Source organism: Cervus elaphus, chromosome 30, assembly GCF_910594005.1.
Source record: "Cervus elaphus chromosome 30, mCerEla1.1, whole genome shotgun sequence".
Taxonomy (NCBI): Eukaryota; Metazoa; Chordata; class Mammalia; order Artiodactyla; family Cervidae; genus Cervus; species Cervus elaphus.
In genome coordinates, this window is record NC_057844.1 from 21,488,567 (window position 1) to 21,502,395 (window position 13,829).

Consider the following 13,829-nt stretch of genomic DNA (forward strand, 5'->3'; position numbering starts at 1 on the left):
CAAAAAAGTAAAACAGAACTCCCATATAATCCAGCAATTCCATATCTGGGTATGTATCCAAAGAAAATGAGATCATTGTGTCACAGAGATATCTGCACCCTCATGTTCATGGTAGCATTGTTTATAACAGTCATGGAGAAAAGTTAAGTGTCAACATATACAATGGAATATTATTTGGCCATAAAAAGAAGAAAATCCTGCCATTTGCAACATTATAGAAAAACCCTGAGTGCAATATGATAAGTGAATTAAGTCAGAGAAAGACAGATACTATATGATCTCACATATACTATATATAATCTAAAATCTAAGTATAATCTAAAAAAAAGCTAAACTCACAGAATTCAGAGTACACAATGGTGGTGGCCAGGGTGGGGAGAATGGCTGAAGGTGGTCAAAGGGTACAGATATAAAGTATATCTTATTTGCAATATACACATACATAAAACCATCATATTATACACCTGAAATTTACATTGTACATGTCAATTACACCTCAACAAAGCTGGCTGGGAGAGTGGCAAGAAAGCAAGATGTGGAGTGGGCTAGAGGGGAAGGATGGAGAGGAACTGACCACATACTTGCAGAGGCCATTTCAGGTTCTTTCCAGCACTCTGTATATTCTGGGCTGGGTGCTATGTGACATACACTCTCCATCTACAACTAAGTGACAAGAAGAGGAGAAAGAGGAGAAAGATAAACTAGAAACAGATTCTGGCAATAACTTTTTCAAAGCATTAATACTGCCAATATTAAGTAATAATATCTGGGGAGACAAAAGACACAGCCAACGATAATGTTTGTCCGACTTTTTGAGAAGCTGAGGATGGAATGTCAGATTATTGGCTTACATTTTGCAAATCTTACATTTATACAGTGTCACATTATGAAAACCCTCAAACCTTCTTAGAGTATGGCCAACCACATACAAAGGACCATGGGCTCCACTAACAAAGGGGAAGGGGGCGCCTTGTCATTCGGATGACACTTGCGAAGGACTCCTGCACTATGCCCCTGAGGCCACAGACACCAACCATTTCCTTACGAGTGAAAATCAGATTAAAGGACATTAACATTAGCTGTTTTTACGGGGGAAATGAAACAAATGTACAGTGTGTGGAGTGAGCCCCCAGTATTCATTCATTCGTCCAACATTTACTACACACCTATGTGTACCAAGCACTATTATGCTAGTTGAGTGAGGTAACAAATATTTAGAATGAATAATACAGCTTCTGTTTTCTAGGAGCTCACAATCTAAAAAGGAAGGTTCAGATGGAAACACAGAAGATGTTATGGAAGAAGAGTTTATTCATTTGCTTTGGATAATTGAAATGTAATATGAGTGGGTTTATTGAGGGGAAGGCAGCTAGCGTCCCAAAGTAGGTTCTGTAGAATGCTAATCTGGTAAATTTGGGGACAGGAGATCATGTGAGTCGTTCCATGGTTAAACACTACATATGACAATGCTCCTGTAGAGCCATGAACACCATGAACATTAACAGATGAGCAACTCTAAGAAGTCTACTGTTAAAAGCACAAGCCTGTTCAATTTGCATTTCCCATGTTATTACTCATGGAACCCTTTATATAGAATAGCACCTATAAACAACCTTGGGAACAAATTTTGGGGAAACAGGTTGAATGGCCCTCAATGGCATTAGATAGTTGCCAACACTGCAAGAGAGAATAAGCCCAAAGCCAGGAGGATCCTCTAGGCTGAGTTCATTAGTTGCATAACATATCCAGAGCCACTTAACAGAAGTAAGCAAATTAGGATCTGCAATACAAGATCAAGCAAGAAGAAAAACATAACCCACAGATGACTCCTGAATCCTTGTTTTGATGACAAATGCTGGTCTTCTGAAATGTTAACTCTTACCAGAGATTAAATGTATAGGAGACGAGGATGCCGAGGCATGCCAGGCTATGGGTCTAAGCCTGTGTCTGTGCAAACATGTAAATGTCACTTGTGCCACTCCTCTAATAGGATGGAGAAAAAAGCTCCTCAGTTGCAGTTTCAAGAAACTGAAATAGCCACGTCCATCTACTGAAAAACTCACTCATACCAACCAGTTGGCACCATTTCTCACAGTCTGCCAGGGCACCTGGACTCTAACACAAACGTATTCAACTATATTCTAGCCGATAGAGAACCTCTGCTCATTTCATTAAATATTTGGATGCCACGCTAGATAGTAGTGAAGACACAGATTAGTAAAACCTTCTCATGACCATTAACCATTCCTTATACACACAGTTCTAATCTGGGTCCCACATTTCAGTTTGCTCAGTGAGTTAGCCAGACAGGCTAGTTATTGACCATAGATTTTCTAAAAAATGCTACTGAAAAGGACCAACTGCTAAAACCAATCAGATTCTGCACTGGTGTTAGGATGAGTGATGCCAAGTGAATGTTTGCATTGATTTTTCTCTCCCTCTGGCCCTTGTCTGGTCCCCTTCACTGGCACTGAAAAAGACCTGTTCCTTACAGCAAACACATAGCCAACTCACAATTCCCTAATTTACAAGACAGATGAAATGCCCCATATCCTGTACTCTGCTGGTCGTCCTCTCTCACAACATTCATTCACCATCCCCTCATATTGTATATGAGAAATCAAAAACAATTTAGTCTAAGATAAAACAGAGAAGCCCCCTCAGAATACAGCATGTCCATCACGATGTTTAAGACTCCTGACACATGCTTCCTTTCCAGGGCATGCTAGAATTGACTAGAATACACTTTTGCAAGGTGGTGGCATCCGTGTGGAAGGGTGGGGTGGGAATGGGCACAGTATCTGCTGTCAGAACACCTGCATCTGCCCAACAGGACCTCTGGTCAAGCGTGTGGCCTCAGAGGATTTCTAGTTTCTTCGCATTCTCAAGATTCTTACTTTCATTCTTTGTATCATCAAGTACCAAGCGAACTGTTTCAACATGATGGATGGCTAAATTATAAAAAACCTGTCCATTCCTCTAACGTTACCACTCAAATTCCTGTTTGCTAAGCTTATAATGCCTTTGAAATTGTTGGCATACAACTATTATAGTTCTCACCTCGTTTTCTTTGCAGATTGTAGCCCATGAGGCAAGGTAATTGCATAACTGATATGCTCAGTATACAGAATGCAGTCACATGGCATGAGATATTTTTAATACATTGCCTTTTAAAGCCCATAGTACAAACCTCTGTCTGTCATTTAAAAGTGGCTCTTAAAATGCAGCCCAAGAAGGCATTCAAAGGAAGTCATCTCAGAAGCTCGCTGAATATGCAGATTCCTGGGCTCTGGAGCTTGCATTTTAACACATATTCTGGCAATTCTTATACACCAAAATTTTAGAAATACTAAAGATTTCAACAGTAACTAGAAATTAGGTTGAAAATTAACTTGAAAAAATGGGGATACAGCCCTGGATATTGAGTGGGATTATTTATTAGATGGGGCTCAGACAGTAATGTATCTGCCTGCAATGTAGGAGACCCAGGTTCAGTCCCTGGGTTGGGGAGATCCCCTGGAGAGGGGAATGGCAACCCACTCCAGTATTCTTGCCTGGAGAATTCTATGGACAGAGAATTCTGGCAGGCTACAGTCCATGGGACCGCAGTTGAGTTGGACATGACTGAGCAACTAGCACTTTATTAGACACTTAACCAAATTTGAGGCTTTGAAAGTTGCATAAAATATTGCACCTTAAAATTTCCCAAATCTCTATTTCCACAGTAAGCAGCATGCAAGACTATAACTAAGCCTGTTCTTTAAAAATGTACTCACATAAAAGTGCACTCACAAAATGCAAATAATCCCCTTTCTGTTTCCTCTGCTTAGGCCAAGATGGCTTTTATGTTTCTGAAGCGATCCACAAAGCCAAGATCGAGGTTTCAGAGGAAGGAACTAAGGCATCTGCAGCCACAGGTATGTGCCTAAGAGGACTGGGTATCAGCAACACTCAGGAATGCTGGGGCCTATATCTCCCCCTTTGTTAGACTCATCCAGTTCAGCCTTCACACTTCTAAGCCTTCCCACTAAAACCCCATGTCCAGGTGTGATAAGAGCATTTAAAAAAAAAAGTTAACAGAATCAAGTTCTTGAAAATGATGAGAGAAAAAGAGCCATTTTGAAAAGGATCTGCACCATGACCCCATAAATAAGGAATAGTCATTCTGAAAATTACCTTCAGGAAGGAATTTATTCCATGAAATATTCTGAGAATAGGACACAGTGTTGGCCAAGTGCTATCTTTTCTCTTTAATTTTCCCATTTGCACCCCATCATAACACTAAAACAATGCTGTATCATTAGGATGCTTTTATTTCTTCAAAAATCAAGTGACTTTGTATCCAATTATAATAGTGACTTTCCTCAAATGAAGAGAAAATACAATGGGATTCTACTGTTGATCTTTTCTGCAGCTCTGTTGTTACTGAAAAGGTCTCGGATTCCTATTTTTAAAGCAGATCGGCCGTTCATCTTTTTCCTGAGAGAACCGAACACAGGTATTACTATTTTTTGATAGGATTCATGTAAATATTTATCAGCACCTCGCCAGCAACAAGGGCTCATTTGCCCACCCCAGCCTAAAACAAGCACTCCTTTTAGCTGGTTTCTGTAGTGCTCCCAAAGCGCCCCAGTTGCTATGTCATATATCCTGAGAAAGGGGAATATTTCATAACTACTGCGGAGACTAATATCCTCTGTGGCTTTTCTGCCTTCTGTTACTCTCAGCTTATTTATGACTGATGTAGGTCTTTAAAAATTTAAGTTTCTACTTCTGGGGAGGACTTAAAAAAAATCATGAAAGTAAAATAAATGATATATCTTTTTTCCCCATTGTTGCTGACCTTTCTTGGCCTTGTAGGATGAAAGAGTTCATTCAGGCCACGAGTGTCCAAGTCATCCCCTGGTACTCTCAGCACCCCCAGTATCCTAGGGAATGCACCTGCGTTTCTAGCTTTTCTGTTGATCTTTCTCAAGCTTGTTGAAATTACACAGAAATCAAATATTTGCCCTAGGCCTTGGCCTACCATACAACCTCATCTTAATCCAAAGATGGTATGGTACAGGCAGAGCCTTTAGCACCTCAGATGGACAAGCAGAAGTCCTTGAAGTCTCGACAACAGTGAATAAAGTAATCAAATGATTCCTCTTAATGTTGCCCCACCCTCTCTGGCAATTACTTATCAGCCTGGGGAAAAAAGAGAGATTCTCAGTAAAGAGTTGTTGGCAAGTCTAAACAATGTGTTAAAAATAAATAGGGTGGACCAGGACTAACAAAATCAAGCAAAAGTGGATCTACTTTAACTAAACATCAGGCATTATTTTTATTTATGGAGAGAAAAAAAGTCAAGTTAGAATAATGAAAATTATGCATAGGTTTTACACAAATCGTTAAGGAAATACTGTCAACATCATTTTATCTGAGAATCATTTGCATACTGCTGTAATTTGTGCTAGAAAGCAAAGACACTTGTGACAAAAAGGATGAAGATAATCATTCACTAGGGAATTATCTATTAAGGGATTATTGGGGGAGAGAAAGTCCATCAACAGAATATATCCTCGCAGTATTTAGGGGAGAGAAAAGTCCATCGACAGAATACACCCTCATAGTATTTCACCATGATCATCCCAACCTCAGACTGATTAGGTGAAAATGTCACTTATCACTTGGAATAGGTAACAGAGAGTCCTCTCTTAGAAAGGATACAGGTCAAAAACAGTTAAGATGAAGAACGACAGGTTCTACTCCCTCAAGAAACAAGAGATTGGACTAAACCTGAACAGAAGGGTCATTGTCAAAAGCTCACAGCCAATAAAGGTTGACAACAGTTAAGAGAGAACAGTTTCTCTTCTGGAATTCAACTGCATAAAATGATGTAAAATCTTTGAACTAACTAGTAAAGGACACATCCCTGTTTCTGTGATAAAAGAGTTTTCAGAACTGCCTTAGTAAACAGAATGAAAATATAGTCCAACGCCAGTTCCATGATCCGCAACAGTCCCTATGAGTTTCTCTGCCTCTCCCCCTGGGAGGTACCCGCTCGCATCACACAAGGCAGAGTGGCTGCTCTCCTAGTGACGGGGTGATTCAAAGGACAGAAATGAGCCTCAGCCTTCAGTGCACCAAACTGACGAAGCTTACTGACAAGGGCAAAACATGACTCAGTCGGTTGACAAATGGGACACATGTAAGAACATTACCGAAAATAATCTTAACCTCAAGATTAAACTGTTGGAGAACATCACTTGTCCAGCCAGCCATCCAGTGATCTAAAGGACCTAAAAGACATGATATTCCCCTCAATGTACTCCCCCTTCCCCTTCGCTGTAGTAGTTCAGTAATTTAACTAACATCCCCAGTTTCTTAATCTGTAAAAACAAAAAAATAAAAAAGCCCTGCAAGAAATGGAATATTAAGCTTCAATTTTGATGGGTTTCAAAGCTTGTGACTAGATTTTGGGGTAAGAGTGTAGCGTGTGGTGGCAGAGAAATTAAGGACAAGACGAGACAGAACAAATGCTTCTTCCCAACTCCCTCTAGGGTTCATACCCTGAAATATACTAAAGATCAAGGGTCTAAAGGATCACCTCATGATCAACCTGTGAAATGCAAGTAAGAACATTCTGATAAGGAAAAGTGGCCAAATATTGGAACAGACTGAGTTGCTTTACTAAATATTCTTGTTAAATATTAACTTTTATCTGAATGACTTGTAATCTCTTCTGTTAATCTCAGAATCTAAACATATATAATTTAAAAGCAGACAATATATTCTGGATTTTGTGTATCTCATGTTGAATTTAGCCATGTTACTGCAGCTAGCTATTAATACCTTAACAATTCCATTTACTAAGTGATATCCTGCTTAGAGGTATTTTTTAAGAGGTTAAAAAAATGTTTAAAGAACTGCATATGAAAATACTATGTAACTACATTATGTTTTTTTCTTGACAGCATTTGTCTTCAGTATTGGGAGAGTTTTGAACCCCCTACACTGAATTAACAGAGCTCAAGCATGTTCTCCACTTTTATCTATGCTTTTCTTCAAAAATTACAATTTCCTATACCCCTGAAATTTTAAAAATGTTCTGCTAAAGTGTACAAAGATAAGGGTATGTGTTTTTCAAATATTATGAACCTAAAAATACTTCCATTTTACCATAACTTTATAAGTTTATTTTGCCCTCTCTTAACCTAAATGTATTTTAGCCTTCTTTTCTACTCATTATCCCCAAAGCACTACAAGGCACAGCAGTGACCTATGAATGGTGAGCGAGTCAGGCCACAGGCTCACAGTCCTCAATAAGGACACGTGAGGCCACGGTGGACTGAGGGTGGACAGTGAATAGCGTTGACTTTTCTTTATCCTGGACAACTCAGGAAGAATGCAGAATGGACAAAGTCATTTAAAATGTGTTTCCTTTCCATTTACCTTCTAAAGGAAATGGACAGTTTAAGTGTAACAGCAGAGCAGAACAAAGAGATCCCCTGGAGCCCCCAGGCTGTTGTGGGACTTCTGCAAGCATGGCATCAAGCTGCTAAATGCTACACATTTCAGAGTATGTGGTGTCCCCCCAAAGTTACAACTCCCTGACAGCTTCACCTTAGTGCCAGCCACAGTCCTGGTGAGAAAGGAAAAGAGAGGGGTTGAAGGAAAGGAAGTAAGGAAACCAATTGAGTTCAAAGGTGTCTGCTTTTGAAACAGCTTTAAAGAGTCTGCCTATCTACAGATACGTTTCCATTGTCTAGGCAGAAACGGAGTGTGTCGGAGTGGCCAACAAAATCTAAGAACAGAGTAAAAAGACAATGCAGATTATGTAACATGTCATTACAGTTAGGTTTAACAAATGTGAACTTCAAGTGGTGTATTTTTCCAATGCTAAAAAGCAATGCCTTTAAAATTCCATTATCTTAAGATGGTTTTAAATGATTACTTTAAATGTGATTATTTCCTAAACCACACAGGAGTAAAATAGAGCATTTATTGATGGAATAACAAAAGTGCTTTTCTTAAATATTCTTCAAAATACATTTGTACAACTTACAATAATATATCCAAAATAACTGTATATACAAAACATTGCCTAGTTTTAATGTATGTGCTTTTTTTCCCCAAAAATTACAAAGTAACTTCTTTTTTATTTTTTTGGCAAAGTTCAACCTTAACAGAGGTGACAATTTTGAAGGTTGGTTTAAGAAAATAGAACCTGAGGGAAATTGACACGCAAGAGTCAATGACAAGCAAGAGATTTGGAGGAATATTTTTAGTTTGTTAAATAAAAATGTTTTTTTAGAGTGATACTTTTCACATTACAAAAATAAACCAAAATGAAGAAAAGGTCACTGTAAAATGATGGAAAAAGGATCTGTAGACTTGCTCTTAGTATTTCAAAAAGCCAACAATGCATGTCAAAAAATGAATGCAAGATCACAACAGTCTTGTATTTACTTTGTATTTGGAGAAGGTAGTGAAATAAGTGGCCACATTCTCTTTTCTTTTAATTGCTATTAATATGGTTGATCTGATTGGCTCTTCGATGAATTTCATCCAAGAAGTTCTCCAGTTGTTCTATTAGCATTCTTTTTTTAAACCTGTATGAAGAAATAAGTATAATAGCACTCTCAATTTCTTTTTAACAAAGTTACATATCAGTATAATTTTTTTTAAAGAGAAAAACTGCCTTGAGAAGATTTTTCAAAGTGAAATGAAAATGAAAAATCAACAACTTTATGATATATAAAATCTCTTAGCAAATTATTTTATCAGGACAGTATTATAGTGTGTTTCTAAAACAAACAATCCAGGCCTAGGTACAATGGATAAGAGGTTATCTCTTCCACAATAAAAAAGAAAACTGGGGGGGGGGGGGGAACCTAATAAATACAAGGCTTATTTATAAACATTCCAGGAATCTGGGTTCCCAAAGCAATGACTCCAGTAGGTTCTTATGCTCTATGAAAGTTCACTGTTGAAAGGAATATTAATAAAATACAAATATAATCCCCATAAAATGGAAGAAATGAAATTTGGGCAGTCACATTTAAACTGTGATGTTCTACTATTACAATTTGAAAACCAGCAACAAGCTAAGGACAATCAGACATCAGCACTATAGGATACAGCAAACAGTTAAAAGTTCAAGTGAAATTTTAAACTTTTTCAGTAACAAATGTAGTAGACTAAAATTGCTTTTGTACAGAAGTGTGTACAGGAGTATGCAGATGCTTTTTAGGCTCTCCAAAAACATGGCCCAGTCGACGCCTACTTCCTCTCTACTTGTAAACTAATAACAACTAACCACCATAATATTATACAACTCTCTAAAAGGTAACAGAAATAGAATTCAGGCACCAGGAATACAGCTAAATCTATGATGAAGTTTGAGTTGACAGAATGTTATATAAAGAGCAGAACAGGTTAAATATTCAAAATCAGTAATATGAAAAGTTATGGCCTTATCTTGAAACTTCAAAGTGGCCCATGTTCTAGCCACTCATAGAGGGGGGAAAAAAAAAAGGATTAAGGCTTTACTTAAAAAAATAAAAACCTTTACACGAAGCATGGAAGAAACTGGTGGGGTGCATAATTAAAGGGTCGGTATCTTGGAAGGTCAGATGAGATAAACCTTAAGTTTTCTTATAATACTAGAATTCTAAAAAGTCTTAAAGGAGAAATTTAAAAAACGCTTTTTTACTCACTAAACTCATACAACTATGCTTTCCAGTTAATTGCACTTTGTGGTCACCGTTTATAATCTTGATCCACATTCCTTGTACTAAAGTACATAATCTTGGGCTACTGAAGCAATCAGAATAAGGCTCATTTGTCCAGCTCTCGTCCCTTAATTACATGTTTTCCCACGTACAAGTGAACTCCTGCATTCAAATACTGCCTTTCACAGTTACTTTTAATCACTAATATTAACTGTAGTTCAAATATACAGAGAAAAATGAAAGACTGTAAAATACAAAGACATCAAGAAGCCACAGAGGAGGATAAATGAGAATTATGCCAGTACCTGTCATGTGTAGAGAAAGGGTTCATGATTTCTAAACAATTTGTGTGTGGCTATTTTTTAAGTTACCTTAACTTTAAATAAACCAAAAACAAGAGAGAATTACTTATTTACACATTGGTCTGTCATATACATGCATAACAACACAAGTATAAAGTAGATACTGTTAAAATACCAACTATAGAAACTGGGGACTCATTTCATCATACGATAATGTATAACAGATTACTTACCTTGATGCTTCTTTAATGACATTTTGTAAAAATATTAGTCTTGTTTGTAAACTGCCTTGCACATGCTTCAGTAAAGTGAAGATTCTTTCATATTCTTAAAATAAGAGAAGCAAAAAGAAAAGTGGTGTTACTTTGCACACTTATTCAATAGTTTTCTATTAGTTTACTACACATCAAGATATACTAAAACAAAACCAAAAATAGTTTACCTAAAAATTTCACCGTTCATTAGAGATTTTATAATACATGTATTTCATCAGACATCAACAAAGATAAAATAACTTGTCAGACACTGCCTTTTCTTGCTAAAAGTTCTCATTAGGGAACTCATGTATGTGTCAAACATACAGCTTAGGAGAACGAGTAAACAGCTTTTTGGTAGTGCCACTGAAAAATAAGAAGTGGCCTTTACGAAAATCCAACCTTATAACAAACTCTAAATTACAGCTAACATAGGGGGTGAATAAAATAGAGGAAAAAAATAAACAAGCGTGCCGTCTCAACTTCAAGTTTTCATAAAACTTACAGTTCTCTATTTCAAGTTTTCACATAAAAACTTAATAGTCCTCTGTCAAGGACTATAAGCTCCTAAAATGACCAGTACTGAGTCTTACCCACTTCTGGACCACCCATGGGCACCATCATAGCAGGTGATCTGTCCAATCTTCTGAATGAATGAATATCAATAAGAATATTTAAACTTTATCTCACAAAGTTCTTCTCTACTCATATAACAGGCAGCTTCATAATTTTAGTTTTTTGGCCTAAACGCCTCCCTGTCACTATTATAGTTTAAAAATCTTAAAAGTTAAGATGGTGGGTAGGTACTGTGGCCAAGAACTTTACAGATATGAAGTCATTTTTGGGGGTTTTTTCTGTTGCCTTAAAATTCCAGTTGCTGGTTGGCAGAATGTTCAAGACTGTCAGTTCCTGTCACAGAGGAACCATGCGTAACTTTTTTTTTTTTTTCCATGCGTAACTTTTATCTGTGTGTTTCCCTCCTCCACTCTTACCCCTCCTTACTTACCACACCTGACACAGTACTTTGGATATAGCAGATACTCGGTAAGTGTTGACTGAATAAAGAATGGGATCTTATATAGCTGATATGTTGTTCTCAAGACTGATCTAAAATCGGATCTATGCTTTAGTTAATTTGACTTTTTTCTTAGAGCACATACAAAAATCGAATCTGATGTCTGTCTCTAATTATACATACTTCTTCCTGGCTTTCGGATCTCTTTCATTATTTGTGCTTTTAGTTCAGTGTTGACCTCTTCATGGCTTCTGCAATGCATCAATTTCTTTCCTTTGTTGAGTGAAGATGCTGGTGTATTCTCTTCAGGACATTGTTCTTTATCTCTGGGCTCCTCGTGATTTTCTAAAAATCCACCAACAGTGAGATCATTAGTTCCTAAGTGGTCGTGACCGAGAGCCTCTGTATGATTGGTTGGTCGTTCCAGTAAGTTGGCTGGAGAAGATCCTGAAAATTCAGCTTCCATAGCATTTGGTGTAATATCTGATGAAAGTTGGTCTGCAACATGATTTTCAACCACATCATCCATTGTCGAATCATTAGTGGCTTCAGAAACTAAAAATAAGGAAAAAAGAAAGATGAGAGCCAATTTCAAAGCACACAGTAAAGAAAATGTCAAAGAAACAAGACTGTAGCAAATCACAACTGATCTCCTTGACTCTTAGAAATTAACAATGTGATGTGGTTCTTAAGCTTTGCCATATATATGGTGTATTTCAATGTGAAACATTCACAGTATTTACAAAATCTGTACAATTTTTGCCTGGGGCGGGGGAATTAAAGTTTAAAAAAACTTTTAGTTTTCTGCTTTTTTCTAACCTCTGCCTTATACAGTTACTATTTAGAGGCAAAAGTGAACACAGGAAGTTTAAGCTAATCAGTATTCTGCAGCAACATGGCCCCAAACCTCCAGAGCGCCTTTCCTTATAACCATCCACATGGTCTTCACTACTTGAGCAATGAAGAGTAGCTGGTGCCCACTTCAGCTCACTAGACAAGACTTAAAAGGCTTGCAAGCTTGCCACTTAATATCAGATTACTGTATTTGCTCCCCAGAGAAAGCAGCTGAATTCTCAGTTTCCTGATTGCTCACCAAACCACCAGGACCCAGCTGAATTCATCACCTTACTATTCAAAATTTAAACTCCCCCCCCACAAAAATTCTCTGGACTTCTGACTCCCTTCCTCCATCCTAAATCTTACTACATGATTTGCAAACTTCAATGATATTCTCGATAGCAACTCCTGTTTGAATTGAAATCCAACTCTTCTGCAAAGAAAGCCCTCTCTCTCAAACTCTCTCCATGGACTTAAAATAAGGAGGTGGAGTCACAAGTCCCTTTTTTTTCTAATGCCACTTCAAGAGCATTTTTCCACGCACTCTTGTTCTTTGTCCTGTAATTTACCACAATCTGGATTTTGCTAATTATATCCCTGTAGATACAGAGGCTTGATCATATTGATGTTCATTCAGTATTTTGGGTGGCATATACTTCAAATGTAGTACTGTGTAATCCCATCAGGAGGGATCATATTTGGTTTCTCTCCAGTTAAGATGCTCTTAGCCATGAATGAGCACCACCTCTAATTAATTACTCCATTAAACATTCCCTTCACCAATTCTCATTCTTCTCCAATAATATTCCACACGACTTAGTGACTGAACAACAAAAATGACTCCACATAGTAATGTCAGCCTGGTCTTTATGAAATGCTAATCCGATCAGATCACACTACCTCTTTCAGTGGATTTTCACTGTCCTTAGAATAAAGTCTAGAATCTTTTACAATGGCTTCCAAGACTCTCTATGATCTAGACTCTGCATGTCTATCTTTTGGCTCTCACCTTACCTCATTCCCAGCAGCCCTTGCTATACTAGAATGCTTCAGTTCCCTTAACGCCCTGCTCCTCACAGTATGCCTCTGTGTGTACTCTTCCTGTAAGAGGACTATTACTGTAACATACGCAAATGCACAGCTTCAGTTTACTAATTTCCATTCATCCTTCAAGTGTTGGCTTAAACAGAACCTTCTCAGTAAAGTGCCTTGACCCCACAGACTAAGTTAAATCCTCTTGCCAAATACTTCCACAAGTATACTTGACTTCCCTTTTTGTAATATTCATCACACTTCTAAGGAAATATGTGATGACTTTCTTTCCTCCTCATTATAAATGAAGGCAGAGATCACTATTGTCTGTTTACAGCTACATCTCAATGCCTAGCCCTGTCTAAATTAAGCATATCATTTAATAATTAGTTGCTGAATTAAACAAATTGAAAGCCATCTTTCTATGGGTATTAATAATGCCCCTTTAAAAACTGTCATTTCTAAATGCTAAAGATTTGCAAATGATATTTCAAATCATGATAGCTATTAAACATAATGAATGAATATATGAAATGTTCATTAAAAAGACATAAAAAATGATTACATGCTAATTTGGAATAAACAAATATCTTCTCTAGACACTCTTGGAACTTTATCCACTTTTTCTATATCAGAAAACTCTCTCCCATGAAGAACCAAACTAAAAGCAGCA

The 13,829-nt window shown here is 37.4% G+C and overlaps 2 protein-coding genes across 6 annotated transcripts in view; one reads left to right on the plus strand and one right to left on the minus strand.

Moving 5' to 3' along the window:
- Positions 1 to 7,231, plus strand: part of SERPINE3 (serpin family E member 3) — a 31,500-nt gene extending 24,269 nt beyond the window's left edge. Inside the window, exons 7-9 of one of the 2 annotated variants that reach the window (XM_043891591.1) lie at positions 3,831 to 3,917; positions 4,415 to 4,498; positions 6,957 to 7,231. In XM_043891591.1, coding sequence (XP_043747526.1) covers positions 3,831 to 3,917; positions 4,415 to 4,498; positions 6,957 to 7,000 — 215 coding nt within the window. In that variant the 3' untranslated portion in view covers positions 7,001 to 7,231. The remainder of the gene's footprint in view (positions 1 to 3,830; positions 3,918 to 4,414; positions 4,499 to 6,956) is intronic. The other variant, XM_043891592.1, reaches the window with a different exon arrangement.
- A 739-nt stretch (positions 7,232 to 7,970) lies between these two features.
- INTS6 (integrator complex subunit 6) overlaps positions 7,971 to 13,829 on the minus strand; it is a 78,881-nt gene continuing 73,022 nt past the window's right edge. For all 4 annotated transcript variants that reach the window (XM_043891588.1, XM_043891589.1, XM_043891587.1 and 1 more), the window contains 3 exons: positions 11,471 to 11,842; positions 10,252 to 10,345; positions 7,971 to 8,594 (listed from right to left, as the gene is read on the minus strand). In XM_043891588.1, the coding sequence (XP_043747523.1) occupies positions 8,501 to 8,594; positions 10,252 to 10,345; positions 11,471 to 11,842 (560 nt within the window). In that variant the 3' untranslated portion in view covers positions 7,971 to 8,500. The remainder of the gene's footprint in view (positions 8,595 to 10,251; positions 10,346 to 11,470; positions 11,843 to 13,829) is intronic.